The sequence below is a fragment of the Ruditapes philippinarum genome, unplaced genomic scaffold (assembly GCF_026571515.1).
Source record: "Ruditapes philippinarum isolate M1 unplaced genomic scaffold, ASM2657151v2 ctg4122_1_1_1_1, whole genome shotgun sequence".
Taxonomy (NCBI): Eukaryota; Metazoa; Mollusca; class Bivalvia; order Venerida; family Veneridae; genus Ruditapes; species Ruditapes philippinarum.
Genome location: NW_026865410.1, coordinates 18,498 through 44,384, shown reverse-complemented (window position 1 = coordinate 44,384; position 25,887 = coordinate 18,498). Strand labels below are relative to the sequence as shown.

General features: G+C 31.0%; 1 protein-coding gene and 1 long non-coding RNA gene across 3 annotated transcripts; both read right to left on the bottom strand.

Moving 5' to 3' along the window:
• Positions 1-7,814: 7,814 nt before the first annotated feature.
• Positions 7,815-22,676, bottom strand: LOC132728909 (solute carrier family 66 member 2-like). Of its 2 annotated transcripts, XM_060714629.1 has the most exons (6): positions 22,564-22,676; positions 15,351-15,642; positions 14,761-14,897; positions 14,171-14,197; positions 9,552-9,768; positions 7,815-8,818 (listed from the first exon to the last, which is right to left on the bottom strand). In XM_060714629.1, the coding sequence occupies exons 2-6, from the start codon at positions 15,620-15,622 to the stop codon at positions 8,641-8,643; spliced, it is 831 nt and encodes a 276-aa protein (XP_060570612.1). In that variant the 5' UTR covers positions 15,623-15,642; positions 22,564-22,676; the 3' UTR covers positions 7,815-8,640. The 2 variants fall into 2 exon arrangements, with proteins under 2 accessions (XP_060570612.1, XP_060570613.1); XM_060714630.1 differs by lacking the exon at positions 14,171-14,197.
• On the bottom strand, positions 19,775-21,130 carry LOC132728911 (uncharacterized). Its single transcript, XR_009625542.1, has 3 exons — positions 20,999-21,130; positions 20,596-20,756; positions 19,775-20,390 (listed from the first exon to the last, which is right to left on the bottom strand). It is a non-coding gene; the product is annotated as an uncharacterized LOC132728911 (long non-coding RNA).
• Positions 22,677-25,887: the final 3,211 nt, after the last annotated feature.

Below are 25,887 nucleotides of genomic sequence, written 5' to 3'. Positions count from 1 at the left end.
CACATCGATAATAAGAAATTCTTAAATTTCGAGTTCTGTCGGGCTCAGAACCACAGGACTGGATGGCTGTGTTTTGAACGACACTGTTTAGGTCAGATGTCCACTTTCCAGCAATGGTAATACGGGTAAGATCTCGGGTGCCCCATCGTGCTTTAATTCAGGCACGAGCGGACCACCGATCTCCCGTGGGCTCGCTGAAGTCCCTGGCGGAATTAGAAACCGACAACGGTAACCTGCAACATTTCTGATGTCAGCAACCACTCTGTTATGGAGGTCGTGGAACAGATTACCACAAACGTAATACTTGTTGGTATCATTTATTCATTAAATTACACATACAGATTAAAATATATTGACATCAAATAATAATTTTTTCAAATAATTTCCAAATGAATATCTAAGTACAATATACTCAACTACAAAAATTCATTTCTTCAACTTCATGAAAACAACAAAACAAAACTTTTTTGTGAAAGTATAATATGATATGACAGTGCCATGCACTACACCTCATTTAAAATTGCATTGTTCACATGAAAACATGACACATTTATCTTCCCACTTCCGGCCTGTGTCAACTTTTATCACTCTCTATTTTAAAGAAATAAATGAGGTGGTGGGGCACAGAAAAAGTCTTACAACCCATTGACTATAATAAATAAGAGCATGTATAATGTAAATTTTCGAAAGGTGCCATAACTCTGTCACTTTATTGGCCTTGGAAAGTGACATATTACCCTCACAAATAAGTATGTAAAGTTTGAACCAATTCCCGACCACTTGCATGCAAAAAATTAACCAAAGTGAGATGGGTAGAATAGTTCTTCCTGTTCTTTAGATAGTCGAGCGAAGAATACAAAATAACCAGGGCAGACAAAATCTGCTTTAAACTTACATATCAGTTTTATCTGACACATTTCTTTACTATGAAGTAAACAGGAAAATTACATACAAGCTAGGTAACAAATACACTTGTTTTGTGGCCCCTGGAAGGAAACATTATTGAGGTTTTGAGGATTTCAAATTAATTCACATTAAAATTAATCTGTTGTTACATAAAGGTATACTGTATTATCATTAATTACTATAATACTATCCTAAACCTCTAAAAATCTGCCCACATGATTTATAATTATATCATTACATAACCTAAGTTCCAAGTCTATACAAATTTAACAATATATGCACGAAACTTGAAAAAAAAGAAGATTAAAATTGCCTTTATAAATTTTTCAATCAAGTATATACAATTTACAAAAAAGTGTGATAGTTAAAACTACATATGACTAGATAATTCTTCTATCCTTAACAATAAGCCCACTAGCAGCTACTGATTTTACTGAAGTGACCAGTGCAGACCAAGATCACCTGCCATGTCATGGTCTGCACTGTTCACTATTCAGTCTGTTAATAATTTGAGCCGCATCATGACAAAACCAATGTAATGCGTTTGCGACCAGCATGGATCCAGACCAGCCTGCCCATCCGCGCAGTCTGATCAGGATCCATGCTGTTCGCTTACAAACTCTATTACAGGTAGAGAAACTGATAGCTAACAGCATGGATTCCTGATCAGACTGTTGTGGATGCGCAGGCTGGTCTGGGATCCATGCTGGTCGCAAACCCCCACTATGTTGGTTGTCGTTGATGCGGTCCTCATTTGTAAATTTATGTCTGAAAACATGACAAATTGATTTTGGTCCAGACTTGAAAGATGGAAAAGTCCACATAAGATGTTAAGGTGGTATAGTAAATAGAAATGTCCAGACAAACAAACCCCTGTTTCCATAATCATATGGTGTCAATTAAGTTCATACTTTCAGTTTACCCGAAGTTGTTAACCTCAATCGGTGAAGTTATTCATTGACAGTCATGTTAGTATTCTTAATTCTAGCTTCACACAGATTTTGATATTTTTCATCAAAACAAAAGCTGATGTGTTATCAAAGCACTCAGCCTAAGTATTTATTGAGAAACCTCATGATCAAAAATGTTTAGACAAATGACTCAAATCTAAATATCAATTTACTTTCATAATAAGGGTTTAATCTTAAATATGTCATCCTTATTAACTATCAATTTGCTAATTAAAAGTGAAAGATTAGATTGTTTGTACAAAGTCGCAAAGTGGGAGACTGGCCTGTGAAAAAAGAACTTTCTATCTTTATTTAGTTTTTTATTATTAAATCTTATTTTACCAATTTGACAGAGTAATAATACAAACCAGCACAAAATCCCTTCAAACTAATTATAGAAGAAACAACAAGCCATACCATAATGTATCACTTAAACTAAGTCTCTCTTTATTAGATTTACTGTTTGAGTGTTTTGATCATATTGTATTTAATAGAAGCAGTAACCTGCCTGAACAGAGGGTGGTTAGCCTTTGCCACCAGTATGGAACTAGGCCAGCCTGAACACCTGTACTTTCAGACACAGTTCCACTGTAATGACTGGCATAATTTAAACTTTCAACTTGATATCACCTTATATAATAATGGACAATTTCGAAGTTCATTTCAGAAATTCAGGAGGTTATAAGTTTAATAAGAGTAAAACATGTTTTCCAGTTCAACAATATTTGATAACAACAAGTGATAGCAACTTTCTTTTTCTTTTTTCAATTACATTCAGCATGGAAGAGTCCAAGCTGGACATATTCTATATTCAACATTCACTTATAATGGGTGTTTGTAGTTTAACCTCCAAATCACTGCAGCTAGCCATACGTATTAAATTCACCGAAGCACTGTTAAACCACTGCATCATTCCTGATAAATCTATAAAGCAGTTTACCAGTACAAGATGCCTACACTTTGGCAAAAATATTCTTGTTACCTCTGTACATGAATGACTGTAGGAAGTATTATATGGGAAATAACAACCAAAGCAGCCTGCAATGTCCAGGAATCAAGCCTTGGTCACCCAATTTACATCATATCATTTCATTTGAAAACCATATTAGGTAGAACAAAATAACATTACAATTGTCTAGGAAATATCTTTTTATGTGTGAATAATAAAATATGCATAACAAAAACCCAAACTTTGACAAAATGTGGAGCTTCAATTTGTTTTGTTTTAAATAATAAACAGTGAGTGCCTGTACATAATATTAACAAGACAACGCGATGAAATAATTTTTCCCATCTCTTATCCCTATACACTTTATAAGGTTGAGTGGAATAAAATTAATGAAGTTAAAAATTAAAGTTGTTTTATTCTACAGTCTGACCAAATGTCATTAAAAAGATAAAAGAATGCATAAAGAAAAATTACAGTTAAGTGCAATATTTAACCATATTCACTTAAGTTTAAATCATTTCATGTCATTAAACATAAGTAAAAGAATATTTAATTTATAATGGCGGAAAACAATACAATTAGCAAACTAGTTAGCAAACTAAAAAGCATCAAACAATGAGAAAAGAAAATATTTCTGATTTTAAAAAAAACAACTGAAAAATTACAAAGTTTTATACATTTATATATTATGCCGTTAAATCGACAGTGTACCATTCAATAATTATACATGTAATTATAATAATAACTACTCCTGCCATAATGAATATACAATGTATATGACACAATCAAGTTTAGTTGAAGGAAGAAACTTCAACATTTTAATGAGTGTAATTTTTACTGTTTAAACAAATGAAAACATTAATTTATCACAGATTGACCTTGATAAGGAATGTACTTCATTGACAAAAATTTTATTAAAACCACATGTATATATATGAAACACAACCACTTCCCTGTCACAATTTCACTGAGAATACACATAAAACAAAAAGGAGGAACATCTGATATAAAACAGTAGTTCTTTTACAATCCAATTTTCTTTTACGAGGTCTGAAATTTTCACTACATATGTATATACCAGTTTAGTTAATTAAAATAACCCCCCCCCCCAAAAAAAAACAAAAAAAAAACAAAACAAAAAAACATTCTTAATGATAAATAACATGTGAAAAGTAAAAAGGTCAACTATCCATGCAAACATAGTAATCGTGCCTCAGTGAAACTGTACAAGGGGTGAGTGCTACAAGTCAACAGGTTTTACAATGTATGACATGCATCTGTTAAACAATTAATGAGCCGTGTCACTACAAAACCAACATAGTGCATTTGCGACCAGCATGGATCCAGACCAGCCTGTGCTGATCAGGATCCATCCTGTTCGCTATCGGTTTCTCTACTTGTTATAGAGTTGGTAAGCAAACAGCAAGGTTCCTGATCAGACTGTGCGGATGCTCATATTATAGTTGAAAACAAACTTGTGAACACCTAAATACTAAATTCTCCCTTTTATTTACAAGATGAATACAGACTAAGTGATAAGTGACATTTAACAATGCAACAATGACTTCTACATTTAATTACTAAGCAATTAAAGTTATACATTAATGCTAAACATGAGAGCAAAATAGAAATGGTAATAAAATAAATCAAGCATCACCTTAGTGCAGTAATGTGTTAACTCCAGTTAACCTGTTACAGCACTAAGGCGACAGTAATGGTCCTGGTAAAATGAACATTTCTGTAATACTTTTAGACACTTTTAGTCACAAATGTACATGATTACATTGATTAAGTAACTGACATTTTATATCATTGACTTGAACCATTTTGAAATAAAACTTATATATTATTCAATTTCAAATAATTTAAAGGAACATTATGCCTCAGAAACAAATAAATTTTTACTTCTTTTAGATACGGCTAATATGAATTTTATAATTTTTAAATAATGGTTTTAGAGAATGTAAGAGAATGTTAGATGCTTTTTACAAGAAGAAATAAGTGATAAATGCGGAATAATTTGTTATAAAAGTAGCAAAATTTACACAAATAAGTATTTTGACTTCCATACAAAATATGCACACAGTATAACTGTACTTATTGCCAAAAAGCAAGGGATGAAAAAGATGGTTCAGTAACTTTTTGTTTACTATAAAAGTACGCCAATATTAAAAAGCTTTTGAGAAATAAAATTAAAATCATTTCTGAGGCATAATGGGCCTTTAAGAAAAAAATACACTTCATCTGATTGGTTAAAGTAGAAAATCAAGAACATGACCTTACTGCCCTGACATAGTCTGTTACTTTTGTGCAGTTACATGTTAAGTCCTTCTGAATTCAATAGGAGTTAACCAGTTATTGCACTATTAGGTGACAATACAAGTAAACAATGCTCTATACAGGTGCCATATTATATCTAACATTATTATGACTGATGTTCCAGTATAGAGATTTGTTGGACTGTATGAATATACATACTAACCTAGCCTTATACTGGCGGTTTATAGGGTGTTACTTTGCATTCATTAAAATGGTAAAATAGAGGATACTGAATGAGTGTAGGTTCAATACTGAATTTCTTTAATGAGCTGAATAAAATTATATAATCTGAGCCTCTGGCAAGCAAAATATCATTTTATTCAACAAGTTCAATAAATTAAGTAATAAACCTACATGGATATAATATTCTATTTATCAAACAGCTCCTAAAAAAAACTGTTTTAAGAGCAAAAGAATAATTTTTCATTGACCGTGTCTACAGTGTACCACTCATATTTAGCGCGTTTTTTACACTATGTTTGCAATCACCTCAAAATATATGCACGGCCATGCAATACCATTTTTACAGAGCCGCAAAATCAGCACAGGTGTGTGATAAATCAAGTAAAGTACTGAGTTAAACTAAGTCTAATATCTGACAATACATTGACCTGGGTATGATTGTCATACGCATTGTCACCTTAGTGATGGGTTAACTCCTTATATAAATAAATAAAATAAAAAGAACAAATTAATTATACTCCTGTAAAACTATTTATATATACATAGAAATATACTAAAAAAAATCAATGCATACAAATAATTCTTTGCATAATTCATGATATGCAGTATCAAATATGTGGTTAAAACCATCACAGTATCTAAAGGTGAAATTTATAAAAAAATATGCAAGCATAAAAAGGGACAAACTTTCATATTGTTTGCAAAGCATATCTTAACCATACATGTGATAACATCCTGGACGTCGAGGAATGCCCCAAAATTAAGGTGTCTGTCCCGGAGTCATCCCGAAGATGAATTTTGTCCCAGTAAAAATTTAAAATAATCTACTTTGCAGCCAGAAATTTTACACTTTTATAAAATCTTATAATTATCTTAACCAAAAAAAAAAAAATTAACAGACATCTTTGAAGTGGCATTATGCCCATCCAAGTGTAATGGTCAGCAAACAATTAAAATAAAAATAACTTTACATTTTGTAATAATGGTGTTCAATTTCATATTTTACATGTATAATGAAAAAGATAATCAATATTCCATGTGACCAACAGAAATTTCTGTAAATATCATTCAGAATGCATGGGTGACATTCAATTCTTCAACAAAAAAAAAAAAAAAAATGGCGACAATCTTTTTATAATTTAGATATTTTCTATACTGTATCATAAACAATTTTCAGTATCAATTATTGGTCAATCACCATTATAATAGCCAATCTTTTGAAATATTATTAATTCAAGAAATGAGCATAATGTCACTTTAATCAACTAAATTCAGAATACACAAGTGATGTATTTTTCAATATGAAAATTTGGAAAAAGAATTAAGTGTACAATATACATGTAAGGTGCAGAACACACATAAAACAGCATAGTTTAAAGGCACATTATGCTTCAGAAATCAATATTTTTCAATTCTGTAGAACGGTCAAACATGTGTTTAATGATGTTTTGATAATGGCATAAGAGCATGTTAGATGTGTAACAAATGTAGAAAGGAGCATTGAATGTGCAGTTATGTGTCCTAAAATTAGCAAAATGTAAACAAAGTAGTATTTTGACTTCCATACAAAATACTTGAACTTCCTTACAAAATACTACTTCACTGTAATTATATCCATTGCCGACAGAGCTGAAGGAGCAAAAGACAGTTCATGGCAAACAGTTCATGGCAAATTAGAATTAAATACAAGATATCCAAAATAAAAAGTTTTATTGTGAAATAAAAATGATAGCATTTCTAAAGCATAATGGGCGTTTAAGTATGTTTTAATTAATGGTTATTAGTTATGTTTACTATTTATGTCTGGTTTAACTAAGTATTGTAATACTGATAAATTGAACATAATTATCATACACTGTAATTATGCCTATGGTTTTCAAATGCACAAGGATTTCTGTAACTATATGATACAAAATACAAACATTTTTTATCACATGACTCCAACATCAGTATAATAATTTTCATTATATCATAATTTGAGGTTTGACAACAAAACTGCAGTAACTTATATGAAATAAGGAAGGAATAACAACAGTTTTGTGGTCAATCATATGCATGTGGTGTAAAAAACAAAAACTGATTATATTTGTTGGGCTTTAAAACCTATCAACACTACAAAGGTTACTTTCCAGATGTACTGGTGGAGGAAGTACCTTGGATGCCCTGTCAAGCATTTATTTAGGGCTATGACGACACTTAAGTAAAACCTGCAACTGGTGAGCTAGCTGAATAGCTTCCTGACATGAAAGAATCCGACTTTAAGATGGTATCAAAATCTACAGTAGTAAAGGGTTACGTGATTTAAAGCAAGCTACTTAATGGCTTGGCCATTAAACCCTCCACCCACCACTACTTAACCAGAAAAAATGTACCCTTATCTGATTGTAAATGCTAAATTTATATTAAATCAATTATGACTATTGATGGATGAAGTTTAGGTTATCAATGTTCACTTCTTTAATTCAAATTTGTTGGGTTTTTTGCATTAAAACATTCCATTTCCAACATTTATAGTGCATATAGTTTGGGTAGCAATTCAAGAATAATTATATGTCTTTAATTACCTGTAATTAAAGCCTTGATGAACATCACTTTTATAACCTGCAACAATTATTTTCATTTAGTCATGTAATAAAAAAATCTGATTTTCTAACTTTCATTAAACTTTACAAGAAACATAAACATTTACAAGAAATATCAACATTTTCCATGAAAAGAACAATGTCTAATGTATGTATTTGGAAACAAGCTAAGTCAGCATAAAAAAGATAAACTAATATTATCACACCCTGATTAATAATTTTATCAGAAAAACATATTCAAAGGCAATTAAAGCACTTTTTTTAAACAATGGTTTTATAGTTTTTGCACCTTAAAACAAATATTTACCTTTTCTCAGGTTATGACACTGTATTATTCTATGGACTAGTACATACAAACATAAAACCCTCTCAAGTTGTTACATTCTAAAACTAATATTGTATACATTCTAACATCCGATATGATCAAACATTTACCAGTTAAAATCACAAAAGCCAAGGAACACATTCCTATTTTTAAACCAATAATATTTTAACATTCAAAAAACAACTTTTTTGTTGTATTAACAGAACAATAGACAGACCAACTGCCAATTGAAGAACTACTTGCAAATGTTCAAATGGCCGAATGTTTAAAACTTATATTTCAAATTTGTAACTTTAAATTGTAGAAACTAAATTAATATATTACAATGTCACAATAAATAAATAGTCACCTTTTAGTTAATTTTTCACAGACATACAAATTTCCAGTAAAATTTGCACAAAAAAAGATAATATAGTTCCACACAGACTAGCTAAATGCAGGTTTTGGTACCAAGTTCCTGTAGAAATAAACTTGTAAAAATATAGAAATGTCAATCATCACTTGAAGAGAGCCACAGATCCAGAACTGTGCCGGCGCATTCCTTATCACAAAATAGCAAGTCTTAAACACATCACCACATGTCCACATTGCCACCATCTTCTTACTAAAACATATAATTTGATTTTATAGCTAAGAGCATGAAATATAACATAAACATCTTATATCACACTGAATTATGACCTGTATTTTACTTTATGAGCACGGTGAAATTTTCAAATTTGATTTATAACATTTACAGTACATATATTTACAGCATCATAAAGAACATTTCTAGGCTCTGAGAAGTTAACCAAAATTGTAACTCATGCAATATTTCTGGCATTTAAAGTTATTGGCATAAATCTTAAAGCTGTTTATTAATTTATTTATTTTTGAATGGGTTTTACGTTGCATGAACACAGTATAGGTCATATGGTGACTGGTGGAGAAGATCTCTGGTGCCCTTCCGTGCATTAGAACCACAAATGTTCTGTAAGCTAGCTCGAGAGCTTCATCACATGAAAGATTCCAAAGTCCCTGTTGAGATTTGAACCCCAGCAGTTAGGGGCAAGTGGTTTGAAGTCAATGATAATAAACCACCCTGCCATGGATGCCCTTAAAACCGTTTAATTAAGCATAGCAAGATATATTTGTAATTTGAAAGGAATGTTTTTTTTCTACCAAAAATTTAACTATGAAAATCTCATTCAAGAAGGCTGTATGATAGATTATTATTTAGGTAGAAGCATGAATCCTATACAAAATATGAAAATTTATCACTAGAAACTTACTTGATAAACCTATGAAACAAATGTTATAAAAAAATACATATTAATAGATAGTAACTATGGTCATACCTCATGCCTTTGGTAGATTTGTTCTGAAAATTTCTATAGAACTGTGGAGCACCGAGCATTGCCTCGGCAAACACTGCTAAAAATCCAACTGTTTCTATAAACACCCAGTTGTCCAGGAATATATAAGTCAATAATCCCATAAATGCTGTAAATGTCACAGTGAACTGTATATAACTATCAAAACTTGACCACTTCCAAAAATGTTCTACCTCAAAATCTGCAAAAAAAAAAAACGCACAAGTAAAATAGCTTTATTGTAACAAAATATAATTATAAAGGCACATAAACAAGTGAAGTATTAAGACATTATATCTTTGGTGATTACAGCAAATTTCTTATTCACTGAGAAATTGGCTGGATGCTAATGTGTATAAATTATAAAATTATTTTTAAACCGATGGTACAGGATCATTTATCTGGAATCTTTTTAGTTTAAACAATCAAACTGGGAAAGAAAAACCTTCAGAGCAACCTTTAAAGAATGTTTTTGATATAAATATACAAATATTACCATCATTTTTATAATTTTATGAATATCTTATAACAATTGACTGATAAATTAATATAAAACAAAATTTAATTTACAAATTGTTTCTAAAGACATCTAAGCTCACAATAATCAATATTACGCAATGTTTCACAAAATTTGGTTACATTTTCATCAAATATTTGAGTAAATTTGGTAACAAGGATCATTGTGATGGCAATCTGTTTGCTGGCAAATTATTCCTTAGCAAATTTTATAGTGCTTTACCCATAGCTTCAAAAATCAGCCAGTACAGACCAAGATCAGTTAACAAAAATTGTACCATCTGATTATGGTCAGTACTGTTGGCTTTTGATCCAGTACTTATTTTGGAAATTTTCACTTAAAATATGAATGATCTTGTCCTGATTAAAAGTTAGGAGATGTCCATTTAAAAGATTTATTATAAAATATAGTGAGGTTAGCATTAAAAGTTTGAGGTATATGATCTTATATAGTCGATAAAAGAGGCATATTGGTTTAATACAAGTATGAGCAATTCAATATTACTAGGCTGTTGCTACATAACATATTGAACATAATTTTGACCTATAAAAGAAGACCATTGCTGATGGCATTAGGACATCAAAGCATCCACCCCTCTTAGTACCATTAACTTTCTTTGAACAGTTGGTTCATATGAGCTAATACTCTACTGTGATTCAAAAAGCGTTAAAGTGAATACATGTGATGAAAATTTTCATTCAAAAAAGCTTAATGGTACAAAATGTTTATCTATAACATGTATTAATAATGGCAGCTAAAATAGCAAATTTATACAAAAATCTTTTAAAATTACCAAAAGAAACCAGTTCTAAAAGCAAATCAAACAGTACCATATCATGATATGAAAGACAGACAAATAGACAAACAAACAAGATAGATAAAACAATTATAAGCTCCTGGGTTAACTTAGGCAAAGCAGTTTCAAAGGCCCTTCCAACCAGTGTTTTGCCCTGACCAATTAAAATCAAATGCACTGCAATTAAGTGAAAATATACATCAATATAATTTTTTAATCAATGTAAATTTCAAGGTGATGACTTATTTTATTAAACTATGTTCTAAAGTTAAGAACATTTAGTACAACAATTTAAATGAAAATGTTAAGGTAACTGTGGAAACATGCAAAAATGCAGGCAGAACTGTGACAAGGTGTTTAATTGAAAACAAAATTTTTTTTTAATACATGTATGCAACAGAGAGAATGTCCTTGAAATATGTGTACCTAGTGCAACTTTTCAAATACCCTTCAAAGAAGATAATGGCAGGTATTGCGTCCGAGTACTTTTAATATTTTATCTTAAGATCTCTTTTATTGAAATATCACTTGGATTCATGATAAGATTAACAAATGATTTTTTTAAATCATATGCAACATTGAATTTCACGACCAGAAATATCAGATTTGTAGAACCTCTAACCTTATTCCAAAAACCTTTATTCCTAAAACCATCATTTTAAACAGTGTTATGTTTTAAAATATAATTTTTTTAACATTCATCTAAAGTGAGACACGTATAATTAAACAAGATTTCAAATCAATTATGTAACCGGTAATGATTATTCTATTAAGCTAACAAGAAAACATTAATGTTCGATAGAAAAATTGACTGTAAGAACTGAAATACTTATTGTATTAACCCATTACTTGCCAAATTTCTTACATGGATTTGTCCTGCTTTCATTTTTAGAGCCGCCAAATATCAATCTTTGGGAGATCAAGATGAAAATTAAAAGTAATTCAGCCAACAGTATAACAGAGTCAGGTCAGACTACATTGATGTACAGCCTGGTCTGGCTCTATAATAGTAACTGCTGTCTATGAAGACCAGCAGGTGAACAGTTAAACAAGTTACAGTAAACTAGTGGGGTTAATGATTCCTTGTACTGTAAGTATAAACCCCGGCCAGTCTACATATTCTTATAATTTGATTAGACACTAAACTGTTGTATGCTTAGTTCGAAATTTTCATCTTTATATACCGTATAAATCAGGCAGTTCTAAATCTAAGGCAGCCACTTATGTACTGATAGTCGGGGTTAAAGCAGCATGCCTCCAGATGATCCAAAATATTTCAATACAATAAAACTTGAGAAAAATGTACTGAGATTTTAGGAAAAGAAGAATGATTCAGGATTCAAGCAATAATTTACATAATTATTATGAATGATTAATGGTTAATGTTTCATTATGTGTAACTACATTGTATATCCCTACTGCATTACTAATACAGTAGGGGCATTTTTTGCATATTTTGAAATGTAAAATTTGCTTCCTTTTGGTTACTACACAATATTATACTTTTAACTTACATTTTTCAAAATTTTCATGAAAATAAGCATTAATCTGAAGGCGTGCTGCTTCATGCCCAACAACAATTTGAGCCGCGTCATGCTGTTCGCTTACCAACTCTATTACAAGTAGAGAAACTGATAGCGAACAGCATGGATCCTGCTCAAACTGCACGGATGCGCAGGCTGGTCTGGATCCATGCTGGTCTCAAACCCATTATGTTGGTTTTGTCATAACGCGGCTCTCTTTTTTTCCAAGCATTACCTACATTTGTATTAGCTTTTTATTTGACCAACTGGTAGAAATATGGTACTGGTAATCGTAACTTACAATTCGTATTCTGATTTTGTTCACATCCATTTAACATGGTAGTACTACATTCAACTGATATTGTTTCTGATTAATGGACAAGAAGAATCCAACATTTTAATGATATTCCTAAAGTGGCATTGTTTATTCTTGGGTATGTATATTATATCAAAAGGAAAGGTTATGCTGGAACAGACGGAGTTAAGTGCGAAACTTTTTTTTACAGAAACTGATTCTTTTTCTTATGACAGGGCATTTTTAGGACAAACAGTGGGTGCAGTTTCTAACAACTAAAGATCTATAGTGTATAAATATTTGGATAAAATTTGTGTGGTACAAAAACTTATATACTTTCAGTTTAGTTTAAACTAAACTAATTTATTTTAGTTTGTGTTGGAAGCTATAAGCTTATTGAAACACTCTCAAATCCATTCCTGGAACCGACCAGTTCTAAGCCATGAGTGTAAAGTTTCTTGCTCATGGAAACAACTGCTTGCCCCAGACAGGTTTTAAATCCAAGTGATCAGCAATCGTTAGATTACCAGTCCGATGCACACCACTCAGCAGTGTTGCCACTTTCAGTTTCAGCACTATATTTGGAGCCCTGTGATATTTATAATATAACTTACTAGTACCTACTTTTTGAGAATTTGATTAATACATGTATTTAAAATTCTATATAAAATTAAACCACATAAAAAAAACATTTTGATATCTCAAGCACTTGAAACCTAGAGGCAGCAATGTGTTGTAGCTCTTCAAATTTTAATGTATTCAATTCAAAACGACATTGCACCATACTATGATACTTTAAAACAGAAATTGTATTGCCTATAGCTATTCTGTTAAATATTGATACATTCTCATTGCAAAGAACAATCTTTTTGGCATGCATTTAGTTACAAACAATAATAAATCAGGCAAGATTGAGTTAATGGAAGAACGAAAAATGAATAATTACTGGTTAAACAGTTACATATATTTTCAAAGTGACCAAAGATATAAAATACATACTTTTTTCCCCAATATTCTGTCAGAACAATTTCTGCTATGCTCTCTGTAATCAGGATGTGAAATTATCTCTTTGATCTTAATTCTTTTTATTTCTTGACTAACATGCAATTATCAAAGTATTGCAGGCAATACTTAAGTCCCCTACCATTTAGAACCCAAGAATCCCCAGTTAGAATCACTTTCAAACATTTATATTCTTAAATCTAGTTTTACATTTTTTCTTATATAATAAGGTCACTTTGAAAAATTCAGTTGCAACACAAAGTTTTGCAAGGCAAGGCATTACAACATAAACACTTTTTTTTAACAACCAATATAATTATGTTTCATTATTTTTGCAAGCTAGAGAAGGCATTGGATAATACTCATGGATGTTTATTTTGCATTCCATGACATCATGGTCAGTTTCCATGGTAACTAAGTCTACATGCACATACAAGAGGTAAAATATCAGTGCTTGAACATTTCACCTACCCAGGAACCTATAATTTGTTGTAGTATCTGTTAGTAGAAAAAAAAGATGTTTTAGTACAGAGTTGTCTCCCTGTAATAAATATTGTATCACTTCATGTTTATAAGAATTTGATTTATATTACATAGTAAATACTGTATTCTTTTTAAAAGATTTTTGGGTTTCATAATCAGAATAATTGCCATATAGATTTTATTTATAATTACTTCTGCATGATAACAGTATTTTATTAGACCAATTAAGTATAGCTTTGCAATTTGGGAACAGCTTTCATAATTGACAAGTAACTTTCTGCTTCAATTTTTCTCATCTGCATGACGTCCGTTTAATTAAGCTATCTGACATGGCGTGACTGATCCATTAAATATCCAAAACTTCAAAAAAATAGTTGAACCTTACCCAAATAGGTATCTTGTATCTAACAGACAACTGTTTGGCCAATACACAGTTACAAGGTACAGAATGTACCACATTTAAATATCAATAAAACAAACATGCAAATAAAATATAGGGAATTTATCTTCACTACATAATATGAAAAAAATAAAGTAACTTGTGAATATAATGATTTAAAAATATAGAAAAAACTTACCCGTAAAATTATGCTGCTTAGCTTTAATAATCTCTGACTTGTGTTTTACAGTTACACATAAATGTGTCAGTGCAAGCATTGTAAATGTCATTATAATACTCTGTAGTAACAATGGCATCTCAAAATGTTTACCAAACCTGGAGAAATTATATAAGATTTCTAATTACAATAACTTGTTACACACAATCTTTATAGGAATGGCAATGATTTAATAATTTACAAAGCTAGAATGTAACTTACTTATAAAATATAAAAAAATCGCTAACAAAGAAAATTATATTTATATGGCAAAACATGCTTTTAAGTTTAAGTCCAGACCATAGTTAGATTGATATTTAACCTCTACAAGCATGTTGTATAATCAAAATATCAAAAAAGGAAATACCTGCACAGAAATATGACTAAGTTGTACAAATTTATACAAGCTTTTAATAATAACAAAGATTAAATGTATACTTGTATGTTCTCAATTATTATCAGGAGATGTCAGTCTATATACACTGTCCTTTACCTTAGTTTGTACAGGTAACCAACAATGGTGTGTATATAGCCATGACAAGAAAAATAATGAATTTAAAACCAAGACTTACCAAAACAGAATTCTGAGTATATTTGCAATGAGTAGATTGAGACAAACAAACAATGAGAATCCTTCCGCATTCTGAGATCTGTAGATATCTCTGTACTGTGGTATGAATGGAAACACACCACCAAATACCATGGCTAGAGCAGCCACTGTACTGATGAGACCGGAGATAGACATTTCAGGGATAAGGAGGGAGGCCAGGCCTGATGATATTGCAGCTTTAGCTTCATCAGATGATTCCACTAGCTGTGCTACTGGTTTCTGAACGTCAACCATGAATACTTAGTGCCTGCACTCTGAAAACAGAAAATATAAAAGATGATAAAAGATTTAATTTACATTATAAACAAACAAAGCTCTTATTTGTAAATAACAAACAATAACAAGGCATGACAATTTCCAAAAAAAAAAAAAAAAAAAAAAAAATGATATGTAGCTTACAAGTAGGGATGGCAACGAATACAAAAATCAATACTCGAGTACTCGGTCATTTTTCCGATCGAGTACTCGGTTACTCGGATGATTTCCATGATCTCACAGAATCAACACCGTCCGCATGCTACTTTCGTTTTCTATTTAAATTAATATAATTCGTAACTATAAATAGGACTGCACGGGAGACAAATTAATTGAAATTAAATCAACAACATCATATTTTACAACATTTTAATTTATGCAATAGCAAGTTTAAAACGAGTATGACAGTTCATATATCTTTTTTTCGTCTTGAAATAATATAGACTGATCGGCGGCAACAAAAGTTTAAAAGGGGTCTGAATACTATTTCCCCTTATTGTTACATTCATAAAAGCAATCGGCCCTTTGTTGTTTTAAAAAAATAGTTACTTCCGCTACAAACTGTTACTGAATATCATAAGAGCTGGATGACATAAGCGACACATGTGCGCGTGTCAACCGTTGATCGCCTATCATTTTCGCACCTCTGCAAGGATGTTTTGATTAAGAGGTATTTAATAAAGATAATGCATGTCTCCGAAAATTAGACACACCAATATTTCTGAATGGTAAAAAAATATAAATTAAATATTTTTTCCGAGTAATCGAATATCAATTTTGTTAACCGATAATCGGACGTTCGATCGAGTACTCGGTTAACCGGTTACTCGTTGCCATCCCTACTTACAAGCAATTTTAAGCAACTTTTATATTACACATGTTTTGATTAATACCTTTATTTCTGACTAGATTATAGTCAGTGTCTTTGGAGATAAATCTGGCATGCAAAAGTTAAAAGTAAAACAATGACCATGAAGACTTTTAATTCACAATGAAGCACAGTTATGGTTGCATGCAGAACCTAATCCATCATTTTGTAATTTCATACATGGTAGATGATTTAATTCATTTTAAATCCATACCACAGGTCTCGGACAGTGACCTGAAATAATTATCTTGAAAACATGTCTAAAGATTCACAAATTCAAAAACCTTGCTAAACATAGTTTCCAGTACCTTCTGTTTCAAGTGATTAAGTTTTTTCCACTTTAAACAATTAAATATAATAACAATTAAAACAACAGAAGTGTACTGCATAATACATTAGATGTTATTCTCAACAGCTGAGTCCATATTAATGTACTGGATATAATTAATTGCCAAGGATATTGAAATGGTCAATTTAAGTTAACTGTCCATAGTAAAGTCAGATATTTACAAGATTTGAAGTTGCACACAAAACCTTGTCACAGAAGAATAGGTGACAGGCCGTTTCACCTCCTAGACATTTTGGCTTAGGTCTTTTCAGCTTCCATTTTTAATACATAGGGATAAATCAGTATGTGTGGCATGACATATGTTGTTACAACTTGATTGTTCCACTGATTGGATTATCTTGAGTGACAAACAAGGGTAGCAAATCAGGGTGCAATCACGTTTCAAGTCATACTAAAATCCCTTAATACAACATTAAATAATGAATTGATAACTAAAACAAGTTCATTTTTTTATTATTTTAATTTAGACATTCAATTTAGCCCGTAGATCTATAAATTGAAAATATATTTGTTGAATATTATACTTTTATATCAACATTAAAACCAAAGAATTATATAACAGAATATATTAAAACATAAAATTTATAGCTCGAAGAGCTGGCCCAAAGGCCTACTCGCGAATCGAGCTTTACAGTAACATGAGTACATGTTCCTGCTAGATAGTTATGGTTTTGAAAACGTTTGCCGGAAGTACTACAAAGTAATGGGGAATTGATTAATCGCAACTTTTTGAATTACAAGATAAGGATAAAAGCCTAAAATTCTGATTGAAAACGGATGAGCAGACTGGTCTCCTGCGCACTTCTACTGGAACCATAACAGAATAAACAGAAGCAGTGTTCAAAATACCGAATGGCATTTTAAAATGGAAATCATATAAAAAGTTACATAAAATGGCGTTATATGTGGTTGTGTTGAGTGAATTGTTCAGCCAAATGTATGCAGTTCAAAGTGAAAACATAAAATGTGTAGGTGCTGGCGGATTTTGATTAAAATGTGCTATAATTTCTGTCAAAGAGCTCACTTTGAGGATTTCCTTTATTCATATTTTATCAAAAACAAAATATGAGCGATTAATTAAAACAAATTTTTGTGTCGCCTCTACGGAGTAGTGAGTAGTGGCGACATATAGGGATCACTTCTCTCATCTATCTGTCCGTATGTCTGTCCGTCAGTCCGTCACAAAACTTGTCCGGACTACTCCTCATAAACTACTGGTGCAATTTCATCCAAACTTTACAGGAATGATCAGTACCAAGTCTAGTTGTGCATATTGTCAGCATTTTCCGGTTCAATGATTTTTGTAAGAGTTATGGCCCTTTAATAATTTTTATTTTTAAAGTTTGTCCGGACTACTTCTCTTATACCACTAATGCAATTTGAATGAAACTTTACAGGATTGATCTGTAGCTCAAGTCCTTGCGCATATTGCACAGGTTTTCCGGTTGAATGATTTTTGGCCGAGTTATGGCCCTTTGATAAAAAGGTGTTTTTTCTGTGTGTTGCCACATACACAAAAGCTTGCCCGGATTACTTTTCATAAACTACTGGTGTTATTTCATCCAAACTTTTCAGGAATGATCAGTACCAAGTCTAGTTGTGCATATTGTCAGCATTTTCCGGTTCAATGATTTTTGTAAGAGTTATGGCCCTTTAATAATTTTTATTTTTAAAGTTTGTCCGGACTACTTCTCTTATACCACTAATGCAATTTCAATGAAACTTTACAGGATTGATCTGTAGCTCAAGTCCTTGCGCATATTGCACGGGTTTTCCGGTTGAATGATTTTTGGCCGAGTTATGGCCCTTTGATAAAAAGGTGTTTTTTTTCTGTGTGTTGCCAGATACACAAAAGCTTGTCTGGACTACTTATCATAAACTACTGGTGCAATTTTATCCAAACTTTACAGGAATGATCAGTACCAAGTCTTGTTGTGCACTGTCCGTCTGTCTGTCTGTCTGTCACAAAACCTGTCCCAACATGAAATTGGCCATCATGAGGCGACACATGTGATCACTGATCGCTCTTGTAATTAGATCTACATCTAAATCAGTTCTATAAATATGAGGTCGCTTTGAGATAATTTTGCTTCTGGGCAAAGCAATGTCATATTGAAATTATGGCACGTTTGCCAAGAATATCTGGTGGAATGAAAAAAAACCCAAAAGCAATAAATAAATAAAGACAGGGTATATATTTACATTAAATTTGACCTACATGTATTTATGAACAAAATTAAAAAAACTTAATTCCTTTTAACAAATTAATTTAACCATCACATCTGAATAATTATGACTAAATCCTCTTATCTAATTAAATTCCTTATACAGCCGATACACAAATAGTGCCCGAAATCTGATTGGCTTATTCAAATGCAAGCGTTTGCATAAGTCAAAAGTTTCAAACGAAATATTTTTTAACAAAATATTTGCCCATGCAACACCAGCGAGTACAAATATATTTTTCCGTTCAAAAATTTAGAACCAATCTGTAAAGCGCTTTACTTAGCCAGTATTGCCGATTGGCAAAAATAGATTGATGAGTGTATTTCATTTTAGATTGATAACAACATTATTTGAGATTTTTTTAATGATTGCGCATGAGGCCACATTTAAAAATGTCTTTGTTTGCTGTCTCCCGACCCTAATTTTTAGAGTTGGGTAGGTAGGTAGGGATTTTTTTTTTTTTTTTTTGGAAATACATACATGTTTTTGGTTTGATTCTGTTTGTTGGAAAAAACGGTTTAATAAAAATGCAAATAAAATTTTTTAAAATTGATATATCTTAATTTCAGTTTGTATATCTTTCAATTAGTCAATACAAGAAGTATAGTTCTTTTTAATAAAAATACATGTAACAAAGGCAAAATTTCAAACATTCACCCAACATGTGAGAGGATGACTAAAACACACAAATATACTCAAATATATTATGCAAAATAACTACTGAACAACAAAAGGCATCATTATACATCAACAGTTTAAAGTCTGCTTACATTTTTTTTCCCACTGAAATGAATAGTTAGTGACACAACCAGAAAAACAATTTCAAACACTAAGCAACTTCAGACAAGTAAACAGTTAAGCCACAGTATACCAACAAAATTTAGGTTCACAGTATTCATTTTTTATGGGACATCTATGGGGAATGTCTTTCTTGTGGACATTGATGCATTGCTCATAAACTGGAAGTACAATCCTAAAGGCTAAACTTTGTTAACAGTTCAGACAAGTAAACAGTTAAGCCACAGTATACCAACAAAATTTAGGTTCACAGTATTCATTTTTATAGGACATCTATGGGGAATGTCTTTCTTGTGGACATTGATGCATTGCTCATAAACTGGAAGTACAATCCTAAAGGCTAAACTTTGTTAACAGTTCTGGATTTCTCTGTGCTTCTGGCTCATCTGTGACACAATGGGCACAAATATCTGGTCGTCCAATGTTGGAGGCACAGTAAGGGAACTCCACGTGAGATTGGCATGACATCTGCAGTCATACAAACACTCTCCCTTGCAGAGCATCTCCTATGAAAACAGACAGAAGGCTAGACTTTATGCAATACAGATTTTGCCAAAAATGCAATTATTTTAACTTTTTTAATTATACAAACATGGGAAATATGTAAGAAAGAATAAAATCAGGTTTCTACTTTCAGTTGATTATGTAAAAACATTTTGACATCACTATTTTAAGAAAATAAGCACAACAATGTGCAATACTAATACTAACCATCAACTGTAATGACTGAATCACAGTTGTAATCAAATTTCTCAAGGTTGTGTTTTAGAGATCATGTTTCCCTGTCAATTTATTCTTGGAGTAAATACACCTTGGTTTATCCGCATTCAGTGCCTTGCATTTTAACCCACTAGAAGACTATTCTTAAAGCCCTGCAATAATGAGAAAATGTGATAAACGACTGCTGAAATGGTTCAAATACTAAGACAGGTGGTACTGAAAACAATAAGATAAGTGCATTTGCTGGTTGAAGAAAATGATTATTTAATAAATACTGGTACTTATAAATGAGTGAGTACATACAAGAAACTTTATTTATTTACAAGAACTTTATTTTAAGTCGATTACATGAGCACTCAGTAAGTTTTTAACACAAACCAGTATTTAAGCATACCGTAAGAACGTCCGATTTTTTTCGGGTAAAAATCCTCGACGTCATTCAACAGATCGACCCATGCCCAGACAAATTCATTCTCGTGGAGGTTATTTTTCAACAAAGTTGAATAAACGTAATAATAAATGATGATAAAATACTCGTCTTCTTTAAGATCTTCTAACTTTCGTTTTGCAAAATTGTAACGGATGTGTACACATCGACTTTTACCCGGCGGTACTTGATAGTCGATACACGTGACGAATAATACGCGGGAACCAGAATACTACACGCCGTTATTGAACGGATATCGGTAAAAATATGCGGCACCAAAAAAAAAAAAAAAAAAATGGTCTGCGAGAGCAAATAAAATTTTTCGGAGCGCAGCGTTTTTTTAGGGTCGGTCGGGAGACAGCAAACAAAGCTATTTTTAATTTAGGCCTGATATTGAAAACAAATTTGATAAACTTTTGAATAAAGCTTGAACGACAAGTCAATAGACATTTTTTAATGATTCTATGCCTTTATGAGCAATAACTATTAGACGTTAGGACTGACAGACACAGGGTGTTCATTAGCCATAAAATACTGAGTGTCATTTTGACTAAGTTATACTGACTACAAGGTCAAATCCCCATGATTTTAACAAAATTTGACCATCCAGTTAAAATCCTGAGGGTCAAATCAGGCTTTTTGGAAATTTGAGGGGTCAAAGAGTCATTTCAAGGGTCAAACAGACACCCCGAGACATAAACAATAACAAGCCCATAACGTCTTATATAAATAGCAAGCTTGAATAGCTGGTATGAAGGGCCTGCTTCATAGTGGATGATGATTTTGAAAGCTTTCCCCAGAAGTACTGCAAAGTTAATGGAAATTGAAACATCGCAATTTTTCAAATTACAAGATAACAATAAAAGCGGAGGAATTCTGATTGAAAACTGATGCATAGACTGGTGTCCTGCGCACTTTTATGAGAACCATAATACGATAGGGAACTACAATAAATGGAAGCGGAGCATAAAATATCGAATGGCACTTTTAAAATAGAAAATGTAAAATATGGTGTTGAGTGAATTGTGCTGCCGAAAGTGTGCATTTCTCAGTGTATTGAAAACATAAAATTGTAGCCACCATTGGCTTTAAATTATAATGTACTGTAATTTCTGTCAAAGAGCTTGCTTTGATGCTTTGCCTTGTTTACATTACTTTGATCTAAATGAATAATACGGGGAAGTCAAAGCACTTTAAAACGGAAAATGAAAATAACAAATATTTTAACAGATTTCCCCGTTGATAGGATTTTGCCTAATTTCATATTAATTTTTGCATGAAATTTCCATACTATATGCGCATTTATTAATGTGAAAATATGTATATAGGTTAAAAATTAAGAAAATGCATTTTTTAAAGAGGTTAAAATCTGGGGAAATCTGGTGGCAATATGACGGGAAAATCCCTCGGTCCAAATCCCCCACCCACTAAAATTTCTGTATATGCCTAATTAAAAAAAGGACTGGGTTTTCTTCCACAAAATCCGCTCTCGTAATTCAAAAGAGTTTTACACTTTCTTTTATGATAATCACCTGATAAATGCCGGCGATTTAAAATAAAAATCTCTTCCGGAATTTCGGAATTCGTGTAAACAAAGGGAGGTAAGTAAAAACGATCGGTGTCGACATGGAAAGCACACACTGAGCAACTTTCAAATACGGTAGATAAAATGCGAATATGAATATATTCGCGAACGGTATGCCTAAAATACGAAAGTAAGATTTTTGACGAAAGTGAGCGAAAGTGAGCGAAAGTGACTTTTAAAATAGTAATTATAACATTTTAATAGACTTTTAAAACAAACTTGCAGTTTGTAGACGTATATTATTAGAAAATAATTATATTTATTAACAGAAATAATCATAATGATGATTTAATCGCTACTAATTTGCATAATTTCTATACACAAGTTCTTATATCTTCCTTTCGCTCACATTGAATAATACGAAAGTGACTTATTAAATATTAAATATTCTGTTTTAATTGAAATTTTTACTAAAATTACAATTTGTAGATGTATATTATCAGAACTTGATGATACCTATTTTTTAAAATAATCATTATGATGATTTAATCGCTATTTATTTGCATTATTTTTATACACAAGTTCAGATATCTTCCTTTGCTCAGATTGAAAAAATACGAAAGTGACTTCAAAATATCAAATATAGCCATTAATTTAAATCTATATTAATATAACAGATTGTAGACGTATAGTTTTGGAATTTTATAATATCTATTTTTAAAAATTATCATTATGATGATTTAATCGCCATTTATTATTTGCATAATTTCTATACACAAGTTCAGAAATCTTCCTTTCGCTCACATTGAAAAATACTTAAGTGACATATAAAATATTAAATATACTGGTTAAGTTGATTTTTTACTTAAATTGCTCTAAGTAGACGTATATTATCAGAAATTGATAATATTCATTTTCAAAAATAATCATTCAAATATATGATGATTTAATCGCTATTTATTTGCATAATTTCTATACACAACTACATAGATCTACATAGTGACTTATAAAACATTCAATATACCGTTTATTTTGAATTTATATTAATATAACAGTTTGTAGACGCATAGTTTCAGAAATGAATAGAAAATACTTAAAAATCATTATGAGGTTTTAATATTCATGCATTTTCATTATTTCTATATAGCAATATCAGAGATCTTACTTTCGCTCACTTTCGTATTTTCAATGTTAGGGAGAGGAAGCGAAAGTGATTTTAAAAATATCAAATATAGCGTTTAAATTGCATTTAATATTAATAATGCAGTTTGTAGAGGTATATTATCAAAACTAGTATCTTTAATCAATATGATTTGATCTTCATTTATTAGCATAATATTTATACACAGGCTAAGACATTGATCTTCCTTTCACTTACTGTGAGCCTGACGAAAGTGACTTACAGAATATAAAATATAGCGTTGAAATAGAATTTCATGATAATATTGCAGTTTGTAGACGTATTTTATAAGCTATAGTAACTATCATTTTTATAAAACTAAATATGTTAAGATGAAAAATGAAATTTATTATGTAAACTATAATTGGCAAAAACACGAATTATACAATTTATGTGTTAGGGCCCCGATTTACAGTTCTCTATTTCTTACATCGTCTTTTTCGGGCAGTTTTTAATTTTTGATTAAAGATGGTGTTACCTAACATTTAATATTCTGTTTATATATTATATTGTAATTATACTATTTGATTCTAATCTAACAGTAATAGGTCTTGAATGTGTTTCTCATTATTATAATGTCTCTTGAAATTATTAAATGGAATGGTCTTATGTAGGTTTTATGTGAATAGTTGTATATATGTTTAAAAATGCATGTATACGAATGAGACAAAATAAAGTATGAATATGTTTACATGCAAACACGTGTTGTCATATCATTTTCGCATCCACTTTAATTGATAGTACACACGACGGTGACCGCATGACGCTTTAATCCCACTAAAGTATTATTATAATCCAATCATAGGTATGTAACTGATGACACTTGCCCGGTTGTTTATTGAGTGGACAATTGAATTAACTTTTCTTCTGCACAACCATAGATATCTTGCACGGATTAAAGTGGCAGTTATTATGCTCATCCAGGTGTAGATGAGCAATGTACATGTTAATTTGAAAAATAATTTGGAATTTCCCATCATTGTTAAAATAATATTTCACTATGGAAAAAAGGAAATAAGTAATCCACGGAATTTTCTATAAATATCGTACTATATATATCGGTAAAGTATAATCTTTTTATAAGTTAGGATTTTTTTTATATTTTGTGCTAGTCTTTTTCATCATCAGTTATAGGTCAATCACCATGAAAACATGAATAATAATGAAAATGACTCATTTATTTTTTTATTATAAAAAAACATTAATATCGTGAATATTGACATTGACTTTCGTCCGATTAAGTCACTTTCGTATTGTTCAATGTGGGCAAAAGTAAGATATCAGAACAGGTATACAGCAATTATGAAAATACATGGATATTAAATCATCATAATGATTATTTTTTTTAATATATTTTAATCATTTCTGAAAACATGCGTCTTTCAGCGCTATATTTGACATTTTTGAAGTCACTTTCGTATTTTTCAATGTGAGGGAAAGGAAGATCTTTTAACTTGTGTAATGCAAATAAAGGGCGGTTAAATCATCATAATGATTATTTTTAAAAATAAATATAATTGACTTCTGATATTGTACGTCTACAAATTAATTGCAATTTTAGTAATACATTCAATTTAAACAGTATATTTGATATTTTGTATGCCACTTTCGTATTTTTCAATGCGAGCGAAAGGAAGATCTCTGTATATAACTTGTGTATAGAGATTATGCAAAATAAATGGCGATTTAATCATCATAATGATTATCTTTGAAAGTAAATATTATCATTTTCTGATATTATACGTCCAATTTGTGCAATAATAGTAAAAATAATTTCAATTTAAACGGTATATTTTATAAGTCACTTTCGTATTTTTCAATGTAAGCGAAAGGAAGATATAAGAATTTGTGTATATAAATTATGCAAATAAAAACCGAATAAATCATTATTATGATTATTTTTTATAATAAATATAAGTAATTTCTAATAATATACGTCTACAAACTGCAATTTTATTGTAAAAGTCTATTAAAACGTTACAATTAATATTTTAAAAGTCACTTTCGCTCACTTTCGCTCACTTTCGTCAAAAATCTCACTTTCGTATTTTAGGCAAACCCTATTCGCGAATAAGGTTTTTTTTTCATTATTTTATCTTACAAATAAATTTTTACTTGACTTGACTTGAAGTCTCGTTTTCTTATTCCTCA

What these genes read in the sequence shown, in the direction of transcription:
- LOC132728909 (XM_060714629.1), bottom strand. Translation starts at nt 15,622, where the DNA reads ATGGTTGACGTTCAGAAACCAGTAGCACAGCTAGTGGAATCATCTGAT. An exon ending in ATACTCAGAATTCTGTTTTG is followed by an intron (nt 14,898 to 15,350) that starts GTAAGTCTTGGT and finishes TAATTTCTCCAG; the next exon opens with GTTTGGTAAACATTTTGAGA. An exon ending in TAAGCAGCATAATTTTACGG is followed by an intron (nt 14,198 to 14,760) that starts GTAAGTTTTTTC and finishes TTCTACTAACAG; the next exon opens with ATACTACAACAAATTATAGG.